The sequence below is a fragment of the Hemiscyllium ocellatum genome, chromosome 11 (genome assembly GCF_020745735.1).
Source record: "Hemiscyllium ocellatum isolate sHemOce1 chromosome 11, sHemOce1.pat.X.cur, whole genome shotgun sequence".
Lineage (NCBI taxonomy): Eukaryota > Metazoa > Chordata > Chondrichthyes > Orectolobiformes > Hemiscylliidae > Hemiscyllium > Hemiscyllium ocellatum.
The window spans coordinates 87,139,955-87,162,152 of NC_083411.1; the positions used below are offsets into that span (position 1 = coordinate 87,139,955).

At 38.9% G+C, this 22,198-nt stretch overlaps 1 protein-coding gene across 1 annotated transcript; it reads right to left on the reverse strand.

The window, feature by feature from the left end:
* Positions 1 to 11,352: 11,352 nt before the first annotated feature.
* Positions 11,353 to 22,130, reverse strand: pin4 (protein (peptidylprolyl cis/trans isomerase) NIMA-interacting, 4 (parvulin)). Its single transcript, XM_060832668.1, has 4 exons — positions 22,088 to 22,130; positions 19,524 to 19,591; positions 14,688 to 14,807; positions 11,353 to 12,014 (listed from the first exon to the last, which is right to left on the reverse strand). Exons 1-4 carry the CDS (start codon positions 22,119 to 22,121, stop codon positions 11,856 to 11,858), a joined length of 381 nt encoding a protein of 126 aa, XP_060688651.1. The 5' UTR covers positions 22,122 to 22,130; the 3' UTR covers positions 11,353 to 11,855.
* Between the last annotated feature and the right edge of the window lie 68 nt (positions 22,131 to 22,198).

The following is a 22,198-nucleotide window of genomic DNA, read 5'->3' on the forward strand; positions in this document are numbered from 1 at the left end:
TGGCAGTTCATTCCACACACTAACCACATTCTGAATAAAAAAGTTGCCCCTCTTGTCCTTTTTAAATCTTTCCCGTCTCACCTTTAAAAATATGCCCTCCAGTTTTGAAGTCTTCTGCACCAACCCCACCCCCCACAATGGTAAAAACCTTTGCTGTTGATCTTCTCTCTGCCCCTCATGATTTTATACATTTTTGTAAGGTCATCCTGAAACCTTGTATGCTCAAGTGAATAAAGTCTCAACATATGCAGCCTATTTTTATAACTTATACCTCCATTCCTGGCAACATCCTGGTAAATCTTTTCTGAACCCTCTCCAGTTTAATACTATCTTTCCTGTAGCAGGGTGACTAGAACTGCACACAGTACTCCAAGGAGGCCTCACCAATGTCCTGTACAGCCTAAACATGACGTCCCAACTCCTATACTTAAAGTAAGAACAATGAAGGCAAGCTGAACACCTTCTTAACCATCCTGTCTACCTTTAATGCAAATTTGAAAGAATTATGTACCTGAACCCGTAGGCCTCTCTGTTCTCCAACATTACCCAGGGCCTATCATCAACTGGAGAAATCCTGCCCTTGTTTGTTTTACCAAAAGCGATATTTCACATTTATCCAAATTAAACTCCAATGGCCACTCCTCAGCCCAGTGACCCAAGTAATCAAGATCTGTTTGCAATCTTAGATAACATTCTTCACTGTCCACTATACCACCAATTTTGGTGTCATCTGCAAACTTACTAACCATATTTCCAATATTCTCATTCAAATCATTTATCTGAATGACAAACAAAAGTGGACCCAGCACCAATCCCTGTTGTAATAACTTTTACATATATTTCAACAGATAATCAAGGAAGATTTCCTCAACTTTCTTCCTTCTGTCCTCTTCTGGAGCTGACAAATTTTACAGGGTTTTAGTTCAGAGGATGCGATCAATTGTTGGGTTATGTTTTGAAGCCTAAAATATCAACAATTGACATTGGACAACAATTTGCATTTTTCTAGCTCCCATGCTCCACGAACTTAGTTCATCCAAAACATTGCCATCAGTATCATATCCTATACCAAGCCCTGCTCACCCATGATCCCATGGCTGGGAGGGTGAGCTGTGAGGAGGATGCAGAAATGCTTCAGTGTGATTTGAACAAGTTATGAGATTCGGTAAATTTTTACAAAATTATTCATTTTGTGGGATGTGGATGTCGTTGGCTGGCCAGCATTTATTGCAGCTCCGTATTTGCTCTTGAGAAAGTGGTGGTGAGCTGTCTTCTTGAACTACTGCAGTCCACCCATACTGTCCCTAAGGAGAGAATTCTAGGATTTAGACCCAGTGATACTGAAGGAACAGTGACATATTTCTAAGTCAGAATGGTAAGTGTCTTGGGGAGGAACTTGAAGGTGGTGATATTCCCATACATGTGCTGCCCCTGTCCTTCCAGATGCAAGGTGCTGTCTGAGGATCTTTAGTGAATTTCTGTAGATAGTACACACTGCTACTACAGAGCCTTGGAGCTGGAGGCAGCCAATGGTTGTGGATGTAGTGCCAATTAAGTGAGCTACTTTGTCCTGGACGGTGTCATGCTTCTTGAGTGTTGTTGTGGCTGCACTCATCCGAGCAAGTGGGGAGTATTGCATCACACTCCTGACTTGTGCCTAACAGACGGTGGACAGCTTTGGGAAGTCAGGAAGTGAGTTACTCACTGCAGTATTCCTGGCCTCTGGATCTGCTCTTGTAGCTACTGTGTTTATGTTGCAAATCTAGTTGAGTTTCTGGACATTGAAAACCCCCCCCAGAATGTTGGCAGCGGGAGATTCAGTGATGACAACACCATTGAATATCAAGGCACAGTGTTTAGACTGTTTCTCCTTGGTGATGGCCATAGCCTTATATTAGTTTAGCACAAATGTTTTGTTACTTGTCTGCCCAAGCTTGGATATTGTCCAAATCTTGTTGTGTTTATACATGGACTGCATCAGTATCTGAGGAATCACGAATGGTGCTGAACAATCATCAGCGAACATCCCCACGTCCAAATGCATGGCAGGTAAGTATAATGTGTACAAATGTAAGGTTATATACTTTCTAGCAAAAATTGGAAGATAGATTTTTGTTTGAATAGTGATAGATTGAGAAATCACGAGGTGCAATGCGATCTTGGTGTCCTTGTACACCAGTCATTGAAAGTAAGCATACGGTTGGAGCAGGCTGTCAAGAAGGCAAATAGTATGTTGGCTTTTGTCCTAATAGGATTCAAGTTCAGAAGCAGGGATGTCTCACTGCAATTATACAGGGCCTTAGTGAGACCATACCTGGGGTACTGTGTGAAGTTTTGGTCTCCGTATCTGAGGATGTTCTGGCTGTGGAGGGAGAGTAACAAAGGTTTACCAGACTGATTCCTGAGATCTCAGGACTGACATCTAAAGATCGACTGAATCTGTTACGATTATATTCACTGGAGTTTAGAAGAATAAGGCAGGTTTCATAGAAACTTATAAAATTCCATCAGAAGTAGGCAGGGTAAATAAAGGAAAAATGTTCCTCATAACCAGGATTTCCAGAAGCAGGGATCACAGTTTAAGAATGTGGGGCAGGCCACTTAAGACTGAGATGAGGAGAAATTTCTTTACTCAGAAAGTGGAATTCTCTGCCACAAAAAGCAATTGAAGCCAAAGCATTGAGTATTTTCATGGAGTTAGATATATTTCTTAGGGTTAATAGCTTCAAAGGGCATGAGGAGAAAGCAGGAACAGGGTACGGAGTTGGATGATCAACCATGATCATATTGAATGGGCTCAAAGGGCCAAATGACCTACTACTGCTCCTATTTTGTACATTTCTACATTATATATACAATTTTGACTCAGGAATTAAAAGAACAATTTCAAAGTGTGCAGACAATCTGAGACTGGTGAGATGTAGTTTAGTGCAGAAAAGGACTGCAACAAATTAAAACATTTTATAAATTTGCAGAATGTCTATACATGGTAAATGAACTTAAATGTAGGTCAGTGGGAGATGAGTACATTTTGGTAAGAAGAACAATGAGTCACGCACTCATTGGATAATAAGTGTCCAAAGGGGTAGAGGGATTGAGTTGTACAGTTCAGTAAATCACTAAAAGTAGCAAGTGAACAAGTACAAGGCTCACTTCCGAATGTATAGTACTGAAATACAGAAAAGTTATTTAAACTTGGATTCTCACCAAGGGTTATTCAAAGAAACAATGCAGTATGAGAGAAGTGTATTCAACCCATCAAATTATAGTCATAGTCATACAGACATACAGAATGGAAACAGACCCTTCAGTCCAACCAGTCCGATGCTGAGAACAGTTCTGTTGTCCAATTTTTTTTATTTCATTCAAGACATGTGGACATTATCAATGAGCCAGCACGTATTGCCCATCCCTAGTTGTCCTTGAGAAGGTGATAGTGAGCTGCTTACTTGAACTGCTACAGTTCACTGGAGTATAGGTATATGCAAACTGCTCTCAGGGAGGGAGTACCAGGATTTTGACCCAGTGACCCTGAAGGAACATTAGATTTCCAAATCAGGATGGTAATGGAAAATGACAAAGATCAAAACACGCTGGATAAAGTTCAATATGATTCACTAGTAGATTGCCTGGTTTGAAAGGTTACACTTGTCAGGAAGTACTAACAGACTGGAGTTCTTTCCCGATAAAAGACAGGTGTTTTTTGAACTGATTGTGTCTTTTAAGGTCACAAAAGGGTTTAATGGAGTTCACTTGAAATTGGGGTTTTCTACTTTTGTATCAAACCAGAAGCACGGATCACCATAAGACATAGGAGTGGAAGTAAGGCCATTCGGCCCATCGAGTCCACTCCACCATTCAATCATGGCTGATGGGCATTTCAACTCCACTTACCAGCATTCTCCCCGTAGCCCTTAATTCCTTGTGGCATCAAGAATTTATCAATCTCTGTCTTGAAGACATTTAACGTCCTGACCTCCACTGCACTCCGCGGCAATAAATTCCACAGGCCCACCACTCTCTGGCTGAAGAAATGTCTCCGCATTTCTGTTCTGAATTTACCCCCTCTAATTCTAAGGCTGTGTCCATGGGTCCTAGTCTCCTCGTTTAACGGAAAACATTTCCTAGCGTCCACCCTTTCCAAGCCATGTATTATCTTGTAAGTTTCTAGTAAATCTCCCTTTAATCTTCTAAATTCCAATGAATACAATCCCAGGATCCTCAGCCATTCCTCGTATGTTAGACCTACCATTCCAGGGATCATCCATGTGAATCTCCGCTGGACACGCTCCAGTGCCAGAATGTCCTTCCTGAGGTGTGGGGACCAAAACTGGACAAGTACTCCAAATGGGGCCTAACCAGAGCTTTATAAAGTCTCAATAGCACAACGGTGCTTTTATATTCCAACCCTCTTGAGATAAATGACAACGTTGCATTTGCTTTCTTAATCACGGACTCAACCTGCATGTTTACCTTTAGAGAATCCTCGACTAGCATTCCCAGATACCTTTGTACTTTGGCTTTATGAATTTTCTCACCGTTCAGAAAGTAGTAATCACCAATGAAAGATGATCGTCAATAAACCATGAAGGAACATAAGAATAACATATTTATCAAAAAGAGTTGTTAGAATGTGGGTCTCACTAACGCTAGGAATATTTGAAGTGATTCACCATATGCAGTGAAGAGGAGCCAGATCAACACATGAAGGAGAAAAAAAAATAAAAGGATATGTTGATGAAATTTAGTGAAAATTAGTGTGAAGAGACTCAGAGGTGGTGCATTAATACTGGCCTGGGCCTACTGGGTGGGATAGCTGAAATGAGATGGAAAAAATTATGTAGTACAGCCATCAGCATCTTCTAAACTGGGTGTGGTACTCCCCCCAAGAAGTGTTTCTATATTCCAGGATGACTGATCACTTAAATCTATAGCACAGCTGAGTTGCCAGTGTTTGCACAGAAGATAGCATTATTATTTGAGGTGACCTACAATGTTATTACTGCAGACTGGGAATGTCAAACTTTATTTCAGCAACAGGAAGAATCTAGCACATTCTGTGTATAATTAATGCATATTTTTCCAGTTTTACATCACATTCTGCACAAGTTTACATTAAATACGTTTTGATTGCAACTATACATCTCGAACTAACAAAAGTAGATGCTCCTTGCCAAGCAGAAAATTACCATCATGTTTTCATCACATTTGCAATACAAAGTGAAATTTAATCCAAAAAAGGTGTTTTATGGTCAATGCATAAAAGGGCAAAGTGGAAATTAGAAATACCCACTGGATCCCATTACCAGAAATTTCTGCCGATTAGCAGGAAAATTAAACTGATTCTTTATCTCAGTGTCAAGGTGAAGTCACATGACTAGGTTGAACAATGCTTACGAAACTATTAATAATCACGAATCAGTCTGAACAGAAGGTAACATTGTCATATAAAGCCATTGAAACTCAGATCTGTATCTCCTCTATCACACCTTTCTCGAAATTTCAGATTTGGATTCAAATCACTTGCAGATTTCCATCTTGAAAACAATTAAGCCAAACATTAGAACAGTATACATATAAATATTATGGGGTATAGGTTTGCTTGCTGAGCTGTAGGTTTGATATCCAGACGTTTCATTACCTGGCTAGGTAACATCATCAGTGGCGACCTCCAAGTGAAGCGAAGCTGTTGTCTCCTGCTTTCTATATATATCTTTCTCTTGGATGGGTTCCTGGGGTTTGTGGTGATGTCATTTCCTGTTCGTTTTCTGAGGGGTTAATAGATGGCATCTAGATCTATGTGCTTATTTATGGCATTGTAGGATTCCAAGGGGTCTCAAACCAAAAATCTGGGTTCGCTACGTAGATGACACCTTCGTCATCACAAAACGAAACAAGATAGAAGAGACATTTAACATCACCCACAACACCCTCACAGGCATAAAGATCACCAAGGAGGAAGAAACTGACAACAAACTCGCATTTCTGAATATCACAGTAGAAAGAAGGACAAGGGAAAATTACAAACCTGCGTATACAGAAAATCGACAAACACTGACCAAATACTCAACTACACCAGCAACCATCCCATCACACACAAACATAGCTGTATCAGAACACTATTCCAACGAGCCACCATACACTGCAGCACAGACGAACTTCAAAAAACAGAGGAGAACCACCTGTACAACGTATTCAAGAAGAACAGATACTCAAAAAACACAGTGTGCAGATTCCTCAAGAACAAACCACAACAAGCAGACAAAACACAGCCAGAAACCGTAACCATCTTACCATATATCAAAGAAGTTTCAGAAATGACAGCCAGACTACTGAGACCCCGCGGAATCCTAGTAGCATACCAACAATCTCAAACAAAAACTAACAATCTTAAAAGACCCAGTACAACCCATGGACAAAACCAACGTCATCTAAAAATTCCATGCAAGGACTGCCACAAACACTATGTAGGACAAACAGGAAGAAAGTTAGCCACCAGGATACATGAACACCAGCTAGCCGCAAAAAGACACGACCCCCTCTCCCTCAAAGCCCTACACACGGATGAAAAAAACCACCATTTCGACTGGGACAGCACATCTATCCTGGGACAGGCTAAGTAAAGACATGCCAGAGAATTCCTAGAGGCCTGGCACTCCAACCACAACGCCATAAATAAGCACATAGATCTAGATGCCATCTATCAACCCCTCAGAAAATGAACAGGAAATGACATCACTACAAACCCCAGGAACCCCATCCAGGACAAACATGTAAATAGAAAGCAGGAGACAACAGCTTCGCTTCACTTGGAGGTCGCCACTGATGATGTTACCTAGCCAGGTAATGAAACGTCTGGATATCAAACCTACAGCTCAGCGAGCAAACCTACACCCTCAACCTCAACCTGAGCTACAAACCTTGCGAATATAAATATTATATATTGGTCAGAACTATATTCACTGGAGCTTGGAAGAATGAGGGTGAGATCTCATCGTAACCAATACATTATCTAACAAGACTGGACATGATAAAGGCTGGGGAGAGGGGATATTCCCGATGAACAGCGAGTCCAGAACTGAGGATCACAGTATCAGGATGTAGGGTAGGCCATTTAGAATCATAGAATTACTACAGTGCAGGAAGAGGCCAGTCAGCCCATTTAGGACTGAGATTCGAAGGATTTTTTTCACCCAGAAAGTGGTGACTGTGGAATTTTCTGCCACATTAAACACTGAAGGCTAAAACATTGAATGTTTTCAAGAAAGAGTTAGATATAGTTCTTAGGTGCAAAGGGGTCAAATGATATGGGGAGAAAACAGGAACAGGGTACTCATTTGACTATCAGCTATGATTGTATTGAATGGTGGAGCAGGCTTAAAGGCTGAATGGCTTATTTCCACTTCTATTTTCTATGTTTCTATGTAATACACAAATAACTGTACTTTTGCCAAGAGCCTTTGGGATACAGCAGAGAGAAAGAAAATAGATCCATAACAGCAGAACTAAAAGGCTTAGTCCCTTTCTTCCACTCAGTAAAACAAATTGGAGAAACTATTCAATGAGAACTCAAAAGATATCTACAGATGTCATTCCTGCTGATGATAAAGTCATTAGACAAGCAACCAGGGTCTCAGGTTAGAATCTAACACTTCAAGGACTTTTAAATTGTATAGTCTGCATTCGACACTGCCCACTTCTTAAAATTTATACCCATTTTTCTGTGTGTTTGTATTTTTTCCTTAATTTGAATTAATACTGCATTTTAATTGATGTGTGAAATCACTGCATGGTAAAAAGAATTAAAAGTCTTTATTGAGGCTGGGCAAAATGGGGTTAAAAAGATGGTGTAATATAGGACAGGCTCACTATCCCCAAATTTCCACAATTTTGCAGTCTTGACACAAAACCTACTCTGACATATCTCAGTCTTACATTTATAGATGAAAATGTATATGCTCTCCTTAGCTTTAAGACTATTGCAATTTAGCCAATAGAAAATAACAAACCACTAAGTACATCAATGAATAAACTTATCTGTAACTTACGTGTAATACTCTATCCACTGTGCTCACTAAAACATCAGATTTTGTGCTTTTCTCTCTTGTCTGGTGTTTGACGCCTGACTCCCAATAGCCTCTGTTTCTTCTTTGCTTTAATTCACTGTTTCAATCTGTCAATCAGCTTCCCCAGATAAACTTGAGTCTGGATTTCACCAGCTAAAAGGCTGCCAGTCAGAATTCTTGCTATTTTTGAAACGTGGTTCAGGTTTTTTTTAATCTTTGATTCTTGCCTTATCTTTGTCTTTGTTTATTAAGACAATTACTCTTGTTTGTTTCAAGTTATTTATTTAAAAATACCAATTTACATAATGGCAAGAAATGCCTGCTCCTCAGGTTGGCAATCTTGAAGGTGGGAAAGGGGTTTAATTAGGTAGGGTAGTAAAACAAAATGTCGCTGCCTTCTCACCTCCACCAGAATTAAATTCTGCGAAGACCTGTTCAAGGTCTACCTTCTTGTCCTTCCATCAATGGAGGTCCTTAAGTGGCCAATGAAGGACCACTGAAGGACTTCATCTCACCGCCGCTTGGATTAAACCAGTTGCAGGTTGATCTGACACCATACAGGGTTCACAACAGCTGCTACCCAAGGGCAGCTTGTCACAGAAACTAGGTGCAGGAGTAATCATATGACCCTTCGAGTCTGCTCTATCATTCATCCATCCATGCCCGCCACTTTCTCTCACTTCCTTAAATATAGTCAGTGACCTAGCCTTCACAGCCTCCTGTGGTAGGCCATAAATACCCTACATTTAAGTGAAGAATTTTTTTCATATCAGCCCTAAATGGCCTCCCCAGGTCCTGAAACTGTGATCCCTGGTTCTATACTCACCATACAAAGAAAAATATCCTCTTTGCGTTTAGTCTGCCTATTAGAATTTTATACATTTAATCAAATCCTCTTTCATTTTTCCTAACTCAATTTAAAAAAAATTATTCATGTTGTTGGATGTGGGCGTCATGGGCTGGCCAGCATTTATTGCCCATCCCTAGTTGCCTTTGAGAAGGTGGTGATGAGCTGTCTTCTTGCTGTACCCCACTAGTCACTGTCTGCCACTCATGTCTATCAATAATTCTCAATACAGGCATATTATATATAAAGGGAAAATCACCATCATCCTACCGGACCATAGGTTGCTCTCTCATTAGAGAGAGATGACCTGAAGATTATACCTCAGATGAGGGGAGAAATTAAGGAGCTGCAGCAATTGAACCCACACTGCATCACAAATCAGCATTCCAGACAACTGAGCTGAATGACCCCTATAATGGATAAATGGTATATACATCATCCATATTACCCCATCTCATACATTTTAATTTTGCCTACAAAACTTTTATGTTGCATTTTATCAGAAGCCTTTTGTAAATTCCAAATGCACCACATTCATTGATTCTTTCTTGTGTATTCCATTAGTCATACTGTAGAGAGGTGAAGCAATCAGTGCCTGTTCAAGAGGCAACACTTATACAGGAGTGTGCCCATTGAGAACAAGTCACTGCCCTCTTTTTGCAATTCTCAACCCCTGCTATCATTACTGACCACTATCTTAAGTCCGCCGTAATGCTGGGAATTGGGGTGCACTTCTGACAGAAGTCACTGCCTCCTCCCCAATGCCAGCCTTTGATTCGCCAGTATTTCTCACTGAGCAGGACAAAAGTCTCTGGGTCGTTATTCTAGGGGAGGACCTGCAGATGACCTTACCACTGCCTGATTGGTGTACAATTTGGTAGGTTTACCCAAAGACAAGAGTGAGATCCCTGATGTCTCATTAAGATTCCACCCAAAGTTCTAACAGATACAACACAATTTTTAATACTTACTGCCTCTAGCTTACAGAAATCATTCCAAATGCCAAGGGCAAAAGGAAATACTTCCTTCTCCCTGTGCACCATATTCCTACTTTCACCAAATGCTAAGCTGTTCATAATCCATTCAATTATAACTGGAATCTTCAGTTACACTGTAATGCAGCTGAATTCTTCTTACCTTAAATTGTTTTGAGCCACGTTACCCTAACTCAATCAGCTTCCAGTGTCACTCCCCACCCCACACTAAGTTGAAGCAAAATGTTCAGCGACACAGTCTGCTTTTACCTTCTTCATCTTTATTCCGGGCCCTGGAGGGAGAGACAATGATCGCCCATGTGCACAGAGACACGAGTTCATGGTCTTCTCTGGAACAGCAGTTTGCTAATGAACTATGAAGTCATTTTACAAGGAGAAGCATCCAGATAAGGCAACATACATATTGATTCGGTGACTATTACAATCAGCGAGTGTTAATATTAAAGATTAAGCCATCTGCTGTTACACAATGAATAACTGACTTCACATAATGAATCCTTTTCACCTTGTTAATCTGACCTCACATGCTGAATGCTTCCAATATTGTAAAATGGCTCTACATAATGAATGTTTTTCCACCTTGTTAACCCATTACCCTTACCTGCAGCAACCCATTGTTAACCTGTAAGTTCTTATTGATCTGAGTCATGCTCAGCTGAACCTCTTATTTCACAAAACACAGAACTTAATTCTTTCCCTGCCTGCGCTCAGCTGAATCTCATTTCACAAAACTCAGAACTAAACACTTTCCCTGCCTGCTTACACCCTGTACACATTCTCACCAGCTTAAGTAAATATCCTCAGTCAAGCAAATGCTTACAGCTGATTTACTGTTAACAACCAATCACACTTACACAAAGGAAAGAATATGTTCACATAGCATCGGTACGTAGGCTTACCTTGAATCCCACCATCAAGCAGTTCTACAGGTCTTTACCAGCACAAATTTCTTTACTGATTTTAATGAGGAAAACTATGCAGCTCTACAAAAACTAATTTCTCTCCCTAAATGTTAAGACTAAATTTTAACTTGACAACTCACCAAACTCTCAACTTCCCCCATGTTCACAGTGCACTCAACTAACATTGCAATATGTAATTATGCCCTGCACTGTCACTGAAAGACAATTTTGATGGTATAATAACACACATTTGCAATTGAATTAAGATATTCAGTTGCCCATAATGACAGTTCAGGAGATGGTACAACTGCCTCAGTTGAGAAGAGACACTTCAGAAGTGACTTAGCAATTAAACTTGCAGCTTTCCTGCTTTGACCTATTCTATATCACAGAGCAGTTAGTTATCAAAGCAAAATGTTTGTGGAGCTTTTTGTCTCATAAAATAAAGATGGACAATAAATTTGAAAAATCATTCATTACAGTACCTTCTGCTATAATGCATGTTTCATCAACATGAATTCGCTAGAACGCGATTGACGAATTGACGACGTTGTTTCCAAAGCGCGAACATTTAAAACATGTGTTGTCTGTAACACGATTACATTGCCAGCACTTTAGGTGTGTTTCTAAAGCGCGATTTTTCTATCACATGGGCTTGCACAAGAATGCAACCAATGTGTTACAGAAGAAATGACTAGTCTTTAAATGGAGTTTACAATTTAGCAATTGTTGTTTAACTTCATGCTGTTTATTTTGGTATAATTCACCAATAATATGGAATTTCCAAAAAATACAATTTTTAATTACTTCTCTTTGAATGAAGAATAATGGTATGCCGTAGTTATTTCTACAAGAGGGAAACAAAGTAAATAGAGGTATAACCCTGAAATATTCATGTCCTTCTTTGTAGCCAGTGAACATAAAATTATGAAGGACTGATAGCAGACTGTCCATTGTTTGTTGTAATTGGTCTGGGGCTTCACAAAGAAGAAATTATTCTATTTCTTATCAAAAGTACAGATATCGAACTGAAAATAAATATATTTTACTTTTTTCCCTCAACCATGATGATATGGTAACCAAATTTAGTTTTGACAGGGGGATCTGTGTAAATGGGTTTGTCTGTTGTACTGTTGGACAGAGCAAAAGCAGCTTCTTGGAAGGGTCCCACCATTGAACCTCTGGTCATCCATCCCAAATCGCCCTAAGACAGAAACAATAATTTTCAATTTGTTTGCAACTGTAGAAAGAAACCAGTTCTCTACATTTCTGTGCATATGTGTACTTGTATATAAAATGTCATAAGTCTTGCATGCAGCTAGGACACAAATTTATTGCGACTTCTAAATTAACTTCATTTATTGGCTTAATTATACATGCAATATTACATCATGGACTGAGTTGTAATAATTTGATTCGAATGGCAATCCACAACCTGGAGCTATTCTTGGGTGAGGATATATCAGCTTTTGCAACAGGTTTTTAACATTGTTAAAAATCACACAACACCAGGTTACAGTCCAAGTGAGTTAATTGGAAGCACTAGCTTTCGGAGCTCCATTCCTTCATCAGGTGGTTGTGAAGTACACAATTGTAAGACACAGAATTTATAGCAAAAATTTACAGTGTGATGTAACTGAAATTGTACATTGGGTGGCACGGTGGCTCAATGGTTAGCACTGTTACCTCACAGCACCAGGGTTCTGGGTTCGATTCCTGCCTGTCTGTGTGGAGTTTGAACATTCTCCCTGTGTCTACGTGGGTTTCCTCCAAGGGGGTGCTCTGGTTTCCTCCCACAATCCAAAGATGTGCAGGTCAGGTGAATTGGCCACGCTAAACTGCCCACAGTGTTAGGTGTGTTAGTCAGGGGTAAATATAGGGTAGAGGAATGTGGTTGAGTGGGTTTCTTTTCAGAGGGGCGGTGTGGACTTGTTGGGCCGAAGGGCCTGTTTCCACGCCGTAGAGAATTTAAGAAAAAAATACCGTGATTGTTTGTTAGTCTCTCATGTGTTGACCATGATAGTTTCACTTCTTTCATATGTAAATCACAAAACTTTTTAAAAAACTTACATTCTCAGGTTAACTGTAACAATTGGTGTCAGCTCAGATAAGACGTTAAGATGTCGAAGGTGTTAGCCCCCTGTGATCCCTGTCTGTGCCATAATGTTTAGACTGATTCTCATCTACAAAGTGAGTTAACACAGTCTTATATGGATTCATGCAGTTTTTCAGCAAAGTACAATGTAACTCTGCAAGTACAAATTCACCCCATAAATGTATATGTGTCTGTGTCAGGGTGGGGGTTTGTGATGTCTGTGAGAGAGAGTGTATGTGTGTCTGTGTGAGTTTAAAGTGGTCTAAGGGTGCATGTGTGAGTGTGGGAGTGTGTATGTGTGTGTGTCTGTAGGAGTGTGCGTGTGTGTGCCTGGGGTGGAGGTTTGTGAGTGTCTGTGAGAGAGAGTGTATATACATGTGTGAGTGTGAAGTGTCTAAGTCTGTGAGAGGATGCATGTGTGAGTGTGGGAGCGTGTGTGCCTGGAGGAGTGTGGGAGAGTGTGTGTGTATGGATGAGTGTGGGAGTGTGTGTGTGTGTGTGTATGGAGGAGCGTGTGTGTGTGTGTGTCTGCACAGTGCAATGGTGGTCACCCGTAGTGTGACATGAACCCAAGGTCCCGGTTGAGGCCCTCTCTATGGGTCCCGAACTTAGCTATCAGCTTCTGCTTGGCCACATTTTGCTGCTGCCTATCTCATCAGTTTTGTGATTTACATATGCAAGAAGTGAAACTATCATAGTCATTCTAACAGATGAGAGACTTAACAAACAAACAATCAAGGTATTTTTCAATGTACAATTTCAGTTACACCACACTGTAAACTTTTGCTGTAAATTCTGTGTCTTACAATTGTGTACTTCACAACCACCTGATGAAGGAGCGACATTCTGAAAGCTAGTGCTTCCAAATAAACCTATTGGACTATAACCTGCTGTTGTGTTATTTTTAACTTTGTACACCCCAGTCCATCACTGGCATCTCCAAATCATGGTTTTTAACGTGGGACTGAAGGTATATTGCATTTGTTCAATTAGTTTAAGGTGCCATAATAGAATGAGACCACTGGAAATTGGGAAAATGTGGCAAATCTGTCTTGGGACATTTATTGGATAACTTAGATGATAATATTTCAACGGATAAACCCATTCAAATAAAAACAAACATTCTTCAGTTTTTCAAGTGAAATACGACTTTGTTTGAACCTGGTCAAAATTTGGTATACAGTCAGTGGAAACTCCTGATTAAACCAAACTTTATGCCGTTCATAGTGAACACATACTTGCTCCTTCAATAGCAGCATGAACACTACCAAATTGTCTCAAAGTAATTACATAATGCATCCAGATATCCACATTATAATAAACAAATCAATGGTTGTTCAAAAAATACTTTTACCACGGAATCATATAGGTTTAATGAAATACCACAGGATATAATATCAAGCAAATGAAGATTACAGATAACTTGCACTTAGCAAAAAGCCAGAGTGTGGAAATAATGACAGTGTAAGAACTGCACTAAGTATCATCACCAGGAATCAATACATTAAGGTGATTTCTTCTGCACATTTCCATTTAGTCCTTAAATAGAAGCAGGAAATGCTTGAGGAACTCAGCAGGTCTGGGAGCATTTGTGGCAAGAGAAACTGAGTTAACGCTTTGAGTCCAATGACTTCTTCAGAACGTCACTGAACTTCAAATATTGAATCTGATTCTCGCTTCACAGATCCTACTAGACCTGCTGAATTTCTCCTACATTTTTTAATTTTTATTTCGGATTGCCAGCATCTATGGTATTTTGCTTTTACTTGAATTGCTACTTACTCCTTGCCTGGCTTTGTCTTCACTGTACTGGCTCGCCACTTCATTAAATTTCATGCCAGATTTCAACTTCTCCATAGCTTCCATGATTTTACTGTGCTTTTCACAGAGAATGTGCCTCACCTGAAACACAATAATTCGATATGAATGGTGTCCAACAGATGAGATCCATCAGGCTTTTTTGAAAAATGCTTGAATTTCTGAACAAAAGTAAATTGAAGCCATAACTTCTTTGAAAATATCTGTTAATGTATACTGTACTAAGGCTCCTAGAACAAGAAGGTTGAGCTGTGAAATTCAGTTTGTACTAAGTTAGCTGATCTCCCGGATGGTAATACAAAGAGTGTTAGAATTATTCTTAGTGCCTCAAGGTCAGGGAGGAAAACATTTCAGCCAATGTTCTTGCCGCTATTCACTATTCTATAGCCTTTAATACTAAATAAACACTAGCTAAGCACATGTATTGAGATGTTGAATGAGAACAGAATTTTCTAAATGCCGATGTATCTACCAGTGAATAGTTAATACTTCATGTCGTGCACAAACATTATGAACAGACAATAATAATCAAAAGAACTGCAGATGCAAAAATAGATATTGTTAGAAAAGCTCAGTATGTCTGGTAGCATCTGCGAAGAGAAATCAGAGTTAATGTCTTGAGTTCGGTGACCCTTCCTCAGAACCAGAAACATTAACACTGATTTCTCTTCACATGTACTGCCAGACCTGCTGAGCTTTTCTAGCAATTTCTGTTTTTGATTATGAACAGTCACTTGGATCAGTCACCAAGATCTGATACATCCACGTAACAATCAATATCTTCAAGAGAGCAGAGCATTGGCTCGCGGGATGTGGATCACATCAAGGTGGCTGCTCTGCTACTTAGTCAGATGACCTGATTCTGCCCTAAGCCAGAATCAGGTCATCTACGAATGATTTAGCACCAGGCTCCCTACGAACATGCTGTGCATTTACAGGAGAGAAGAGATAGAAAGGAAAAACTAAACCCAGTGACTTAAAAGTGTTATGTTTCTATTCAAAATAGACCAGGGCATCACAGATTTCAATAACAGTTAAGGGTGAAATAAAGATTTGCATATATGTTGCATCGTTCATGATCACCAGTTGTCTTAAAATCTATTACCAGCTGTTAGCTATTATTGATACACAACTGCAGGGTGACCAGGACTGGGAACTCAATACTCAAGGACATTCAAGGAATGGGGTGAGTAGGTAAAAAGGAAAAGAATGCAGGGTAGTATACTTAATAAAGGAAGGCAATACTGTGAGCATGTTATGGGTCCAGAACATCAAAATGTGAAATTTGTTTGTAGAAATAAGGAATGATAAGGAAAACAAGTCATGAGTGGCAATAGTTGATAGGTCTGAAAGAGTGGCTCACTGTAGGATAAAGTATAAATCAGGAACTAATGTAGGTGTGTGAAAGGCGCATTATAATTGTCATGGGGTATTTTTAATCTGTATATTGGCTGAACATATCAGATCGGCAAGGGTCATATGGAAGATGAATTTATTGACTGCATCAGCAATTGTTTCTTAGACAATATGTTATAGACCTATCTGGGACCAGGCCATTGTAGATCTAATAATGCGTAATGAGATATCATTAATGACAGATCTCATAGTTAAGGATACCTTAGGTGTTAGTAATCGAAACATGATAGAATTTCAAATTTAGTTTGAGGGAGGGCAACTTGATCCTCACAACTACCCTCAACTTAAAAATGGCAAGACGATGATTGTCTAAAGCAGACTGGAAAAAAAGACTGAGGCATGTCAATGGATGAGATGTGGCAGATGTTTTAGCAGATATTTCAAATTGCTCAGCAAAAATTAATTCTGTTCATAAAGAAGGACTCAATGAGAAGGATGAACACACAGTTAACAAAGGCAATCAAGCAGAGCATCCAATCAAAAACGAAAGCTTACAAAGCAGTGATAACTAATATTAGCTGGAGGATGGGAACTTTCTTTCTGAGGAACTGACAGTGGATTGACTAAAAGCTAATAAAGGAGGAGAAAATTGATTATGGAAATACATTGGCGATTAATATAAAAACAAACAGCAAAAGCATCTACTGGTGTATAATTAACAAAAAAGAGTAGTTAAAATCAGTATGGGACTCTTGGGGGATGCATTAGGTGATAAATAAAGGGGAAGGGGATCATGGCAGAGGAAATTTTTCCATGAGTCTTCATATAGTGGGTGACCCAATAAACATCCCCAACACATAAACAATATGCTAATTGGAAGATTGATCGTATAACAGTCTATCACAAGGGAAAAAGTATTGGACAAGTAAATTAGACTAAAGGTGGACAATTTCCCAAGTCCTAATGCCCTGCTCTCTAAGGTTTGAAAAGAAAAAACAGACGGATTTGAGACATTGGTCAAAAGATTCCTGAACTCTCAGGATTCCATAAGGGTTCAAGGGGACTGACAAATGGCTAATGTGAAGTGCCAATTCAAGAAAAGAGAGAGACAGAAAGAGAGTGAAGCCATAGGCTAATAGTCTAACATCTGTCATTGGGAAAATACTACAGTTTGTTATTAAGGAAGACTTAATTAGAAAAGCTTACCACAATCAAACTGAATTAACATGGTTATGTGAAGGGAAAAAACATGTGATCAAATCGTTCGACTTGTTGCTAGAACAAACAGAACTAATAATGGGAACTGTAGGTGTAGCATATTTGGATTTCCAGAATGCATTCAATTGGTGTCACATAAAAAACTTATTGCCCAAGGGCTCAGTACTGGGGTTAATGTACCAGTATGTAATGGGGATTAGTTCACACACACAACAGCGAGTCAGAATTAATGACGTTTTTCAGGTTGGAAAGATGTAACGAGTGAAATTCTATAAGGATCACTCCTAGGGCCTTAATTATTTGCTATCAATATTATTGAATTGGAGACGAGGCAGAGCATAATGTATCTAAATTTGCTGATTATAAAAGTAGGTGTGAGGGCATATTGTGACAAGAACATAAGAGATTTGCAAGAGGATACAGACATAAAGCAAATACTGCATATGCTGAAATCTGAAACAAACATCAATTTTGGACAAACTCAACATAACTGGCAGTATCTGTGGAGAGAGAAAAACTAAGTTAATGTTATGAGCCAGGTATGATTCTTTTTGGTTGAGTGGACAAAACTTGTCAGATTGAGTTTAATGTAAAGTTATGTACTTTGTTAGAAAGAATCAAAAGGCAGGCTATTATTTAAATGGAGACAGAATCCAAAGAAATTCCAAAATATAGGGACCCGAGTGTTTTTATGCATGAAATACAAAGGGTGCAATGTAGGTGCAGTAGTAATTAAGAAGGCAAACAGAATTTTGGCTGTTATGCAAGGAGGGGAATTGGAATTTACAAGTAGGGAGGTCTTGTTACAATTATACAGGGTATTGGTGAGGCCGTGCTCAGAGTACTGTGTACAGTTTTGGTTCTTGTATTTTAAAAAACCTGGTGTTGGAGGCAGTTCAAAAATGATTCCTTTGTCTGATTCCTGGGATGAAGGGCTTCACTTATCAGGGCTAAACAACTGAGGCCTTTAGTTATTAACATTTCAAAGAATGATCTTATTACAACATGTAAATTATAGAAGACGAGGGCCTGTATTTAAAAATGAGATACAATGCAATTTCTCTTCCTGGGGGTAGTGAATATCTAGAATTGCTATACTCTAGAGACCTGTGGATCACTAAATATATTTAAGGAGAAGATAGATACATTTGTGAAATATCAGGGAGCTGAGGGCTGTCACAGAAGAAACATTTCAAGACTTATGGAAATCATCTGTCATCTTACTGAATGGTGGGGTGAGTTTGAGGGGTCAACTTTATGCCAATCAATTTTCACACTAATTCCCTGCTTAGGTATATTAAAATAATCCAATCCTGATTCTTCAAAATTGTTCTTGGAGAGAAATTTAAGTTTCTAACAATTTGGGCTAAATATCATAAAGATACAGGCAAGTAAGAATTTAGCGCTTATAATTTGAAATCATCAGATACTTCTACTAAAAACAAACTATAATATATTATTACACAATTAACATAAGAAAATGCTTTGCTTTTGTTCCTTCTGGGCTGACAGCATCATTCACAAGGCCAATATTTGCTGCCATTCCTATTGCCCTTGAACTGACTGACTTTCTAGTCCATTTTCAGATGGCAATTACAATTCATTCATATTGTTGCGGGTCTGACATCACATATAGTCTAGATCAGGTATGGATGGCAGACTTCCCTCATATGTGACACCAAAGGATGTTAGTGAACCAGATGTGTCTTAACAATAATTGATGATAGCCGTCATGACTCTTACTGAGAGTAGCTTCATGTTCCAAATTTGTTAATTGAATTTAAATTCCATCTGCTGTCCCTTTTGCATTATCTTGGTCCTGTGGATTACTAGTCTAGTGACATAACCACTGCACCACCTTGCACAGCAGAGAATTCCCATCAAAAGATCTTACAATAATACATATCACTTTTTGAAAATCTGTTTTGCAATCAGACTGTGGAATTATCCTGCCAAAAACATCAGCGTTAATACTTTTGAAGTTGCTAGTGGTTCAGAGAATAACGCATACACTGATATCACAGCTGTTTTCAACCCTCCCTCATTTTAAAAAAAAAGTTTATTTTCAACGTCTACCTTGAACCATCAGGAAACTCAGGACCCATTTGAATTTAACATCTGCCTAGCTAATATACTTCTTCCTAATGTGGTTATTGAATTAATAATCTACAACATGAAGGTATAAGGGTGTTACCAAAGAAGCCAATTTACCCTCTGATCTCTTACCTTCACTGCATTACCCCCTTTGGATCCCTTTTCTTTCTTCTCAGTATTATCACCACTGGCTGCAGCACCTTAAATATACAAAAATGGAAGAATTTTCTTTGTTTTCAAAGTAAGTGCATTGGTAATCCATAATTCAGTTCATGGTTGCACGATATGGAGTTTCAGCAACATGTTTTTGGAGTATTTGACTATTAAAAAACTAAGATATGATTCCCCAAAGATTAAACAATAATAAAAGCAAAATACTGCAGTTGCTTGAAATCTGAAATAAAAACATAAAGTACTAGAGAAACTTAGTATATCTGACTGCATTTGTAGAGAGGGAAACAGAGTTAATGCTTCCAATCCAGTATGATTCTTCTTTGGAACAGATTTGACAAAAAGAGTTCTGAAGAATTCCAAAGAAGTCGACCGTACTTGAAACACTAACTCTGTTTCTCTCTCCACAGATGCTGCCAAAGCTACTGAGTTCCTCAAGTTTTTACTAGCATAATAATTGGCTTGCCAATCTCAATAATTGATAAACACCTCACTGTCATTATGTCCATGGGTGAAAGTGGTATTGGGATTCCTTTTGCATACTGAGCATATAAATAAAAAAAAGACAGATTCAGGCAATCATTTGGATCTGAGAAGGTTGTAGGGGCAAACCTTTGCAAAGCTCTAAAGAAGAAATCAGGAGGGGGAATTAAGAGTTATTTTGCTTATGCCAAGCAAAATGCATAGCTTGTTTATTTCCTTGACTTTATTACTTAAGGACAAGTAGTACTGGTTGAATTAAGAGAATCTGAAAATAACTATTAAGCTGTATGTTCTCCCGACATGAAATAAAGCATCTTAATAATTTATTTCATGCAAAATGCTTCTCAAGTTTACATTCAGACATATTTGACATCTTACAAGAAAAACAAAGGGGTTATGGTTCAGTTATACAGGACACATGTGAGACTACATCTGGAGTTCCATAAGTTGGCCTCCTTGTTTAAGGAAAGATGCAAATTCAGAAAAGGTTTATTAGATTAATACTTCAAATGAGAAGGCTCTCTTATGAAGAAAGTTTGGTCTGACGAGTCTAGTATCTCCTGGAGTTTACGAGAGTAAGAGGCAACTTGATTAAAACATGAAGATTTCAAGGGGTTTTGACAGAGTGGGTGCACAAATGCTTCCTCTTGTGGGAGAATCTAGAACTAGGGGCAACTATTTAAAATAAGGTATTGTTCATATAAGACAGAGATGACATGATCATTTTTTTTGGAGGGTCATAAGTCTTTGGAACTCTCTTCCTCAAAAGGCAAGGGAAGCACAGCTCTTGAAAATTTTTCAGTAAAGATGGATAGATAATTAATAAGTGGGTGAAAGGTCATTGGGGTAGGCAGAATTGTGAATTGAGATTGCAATCAGATCAACCATGATTTTATTAAATGGTGGAGCAAGTTTGTGCAGCCAGATCGCCTATTTCTACTCATAATTCCTATGTTTATATGGTGTGTGAATTACATGTATATCCATTTCAAAGTAGTAGCTAGTACTGGTGTTAAAACTGGCATCACACTATGACGTAAGTAGATTCTGGAGTATGGAATGCTGGACTGAAAAAGGTATTATTGATATTGGGATACAATTCTCTGGATGACGATAATCTAGTGTTACATTTTTTCAATAATGACCTTTAATGTACAACACCAAACAGTGAATGTAACTGGGCAACTTGTCACAAAGGAGTCACAAAGCCAAATCTCTAATTTTGACCCAATATCTTGCAGGTGCATTTTCTGGCAGTAAGCATTCAGAAGTGGATGAAAAAAACAAAACTGTGGAAGTTCTGATGATGAGTCATTCAACTTGAAATTTCAACTTTTCTCTTCACAGATGGATCCAGACCTGCTAAGTTTCAGCAGCAATTTGTGCTTTTGATTGCCCAGTCTTCCTTGCTCCCAAGTTGTACGACACCTGAGCAAATCTTATCACCCACCTGACTGCAAAATCAGGTCACGGGAGAAACTGAAAAGTTTCTGACACATGTAGCATGATGTTGCATCCTTGTGGAGTAATCTGGAACATGCTCATTTTACAAGAATGTACTTCATCAAAGGCTGCACAATTCAGTTCTTAAAATAAGATTAACTCTTGATAAAGTAACTACCTCCAGAGTGTGCACCTGGATAAAATAATGTTGTTTATACTGCAAAACACAATTTCCTCTGAGTAAGCATACTTAGTAAGCAATCTCTGTGACACCAAAGAGTAGGAGAATTAGTTCAACTTATTAAAATCAGCCCTTGTACCAGAATTACATAAACGTCCCTTTGGGCCTATGCTTTAGTGCAACATCAATTGCTAACTCTGGTGAACCAATCTTTGTTTTCCTCCTTTTCTTTTATCACACAATATCCACCTCTTCAGCTTCAGTTATGCCAGCAGCACTCACTGTTAGGAACCAGTGAATAACTACAGATGAAACTAACATTCATGTCCATCCTTTTTCATTTACATTTGCACAACAACAACAACATTTAAACTTCAATTCCGAGGAATGATACTGATAATGTTTAAGATGAACACACCTTTCCCACCCTTAGACTTTCCTTTAGGAGGCATCTCGAGAGAGAGGAGTCAGACACCTGCCGCCTGACCAAAGGCCCACAGATTTCGAGCTGTCAAACGGCCCAGCGGAT

What these genes read in the sequence shown, in the direction of transcription:
- pin4 (XM_060832668.1), bottom strand. Translation starts at nt 22,121, where the DNA reads ATGCCTCCTAAAGGAAAGTCTAAGGGTGGGAAAG. An exon ending in AAGGGGGTAATGCAGTGAAG is followed by an intron (nt 14,808 to 19,523) that starts GTAAGAGATCAG and finishes ATTGTGTTTCAG; the next exon opens with GTGAGGCACATTCTCTGTGA. An exon ending in AAGACAAAGCCAGGCAAGGA is followed by an intron (nt 12,015 to 14,687) that starts GTAAGTAGCAAT and finishes TTTCTGTCTTAG; the next exon opens with GGCGATTTGGGATGGATGAC.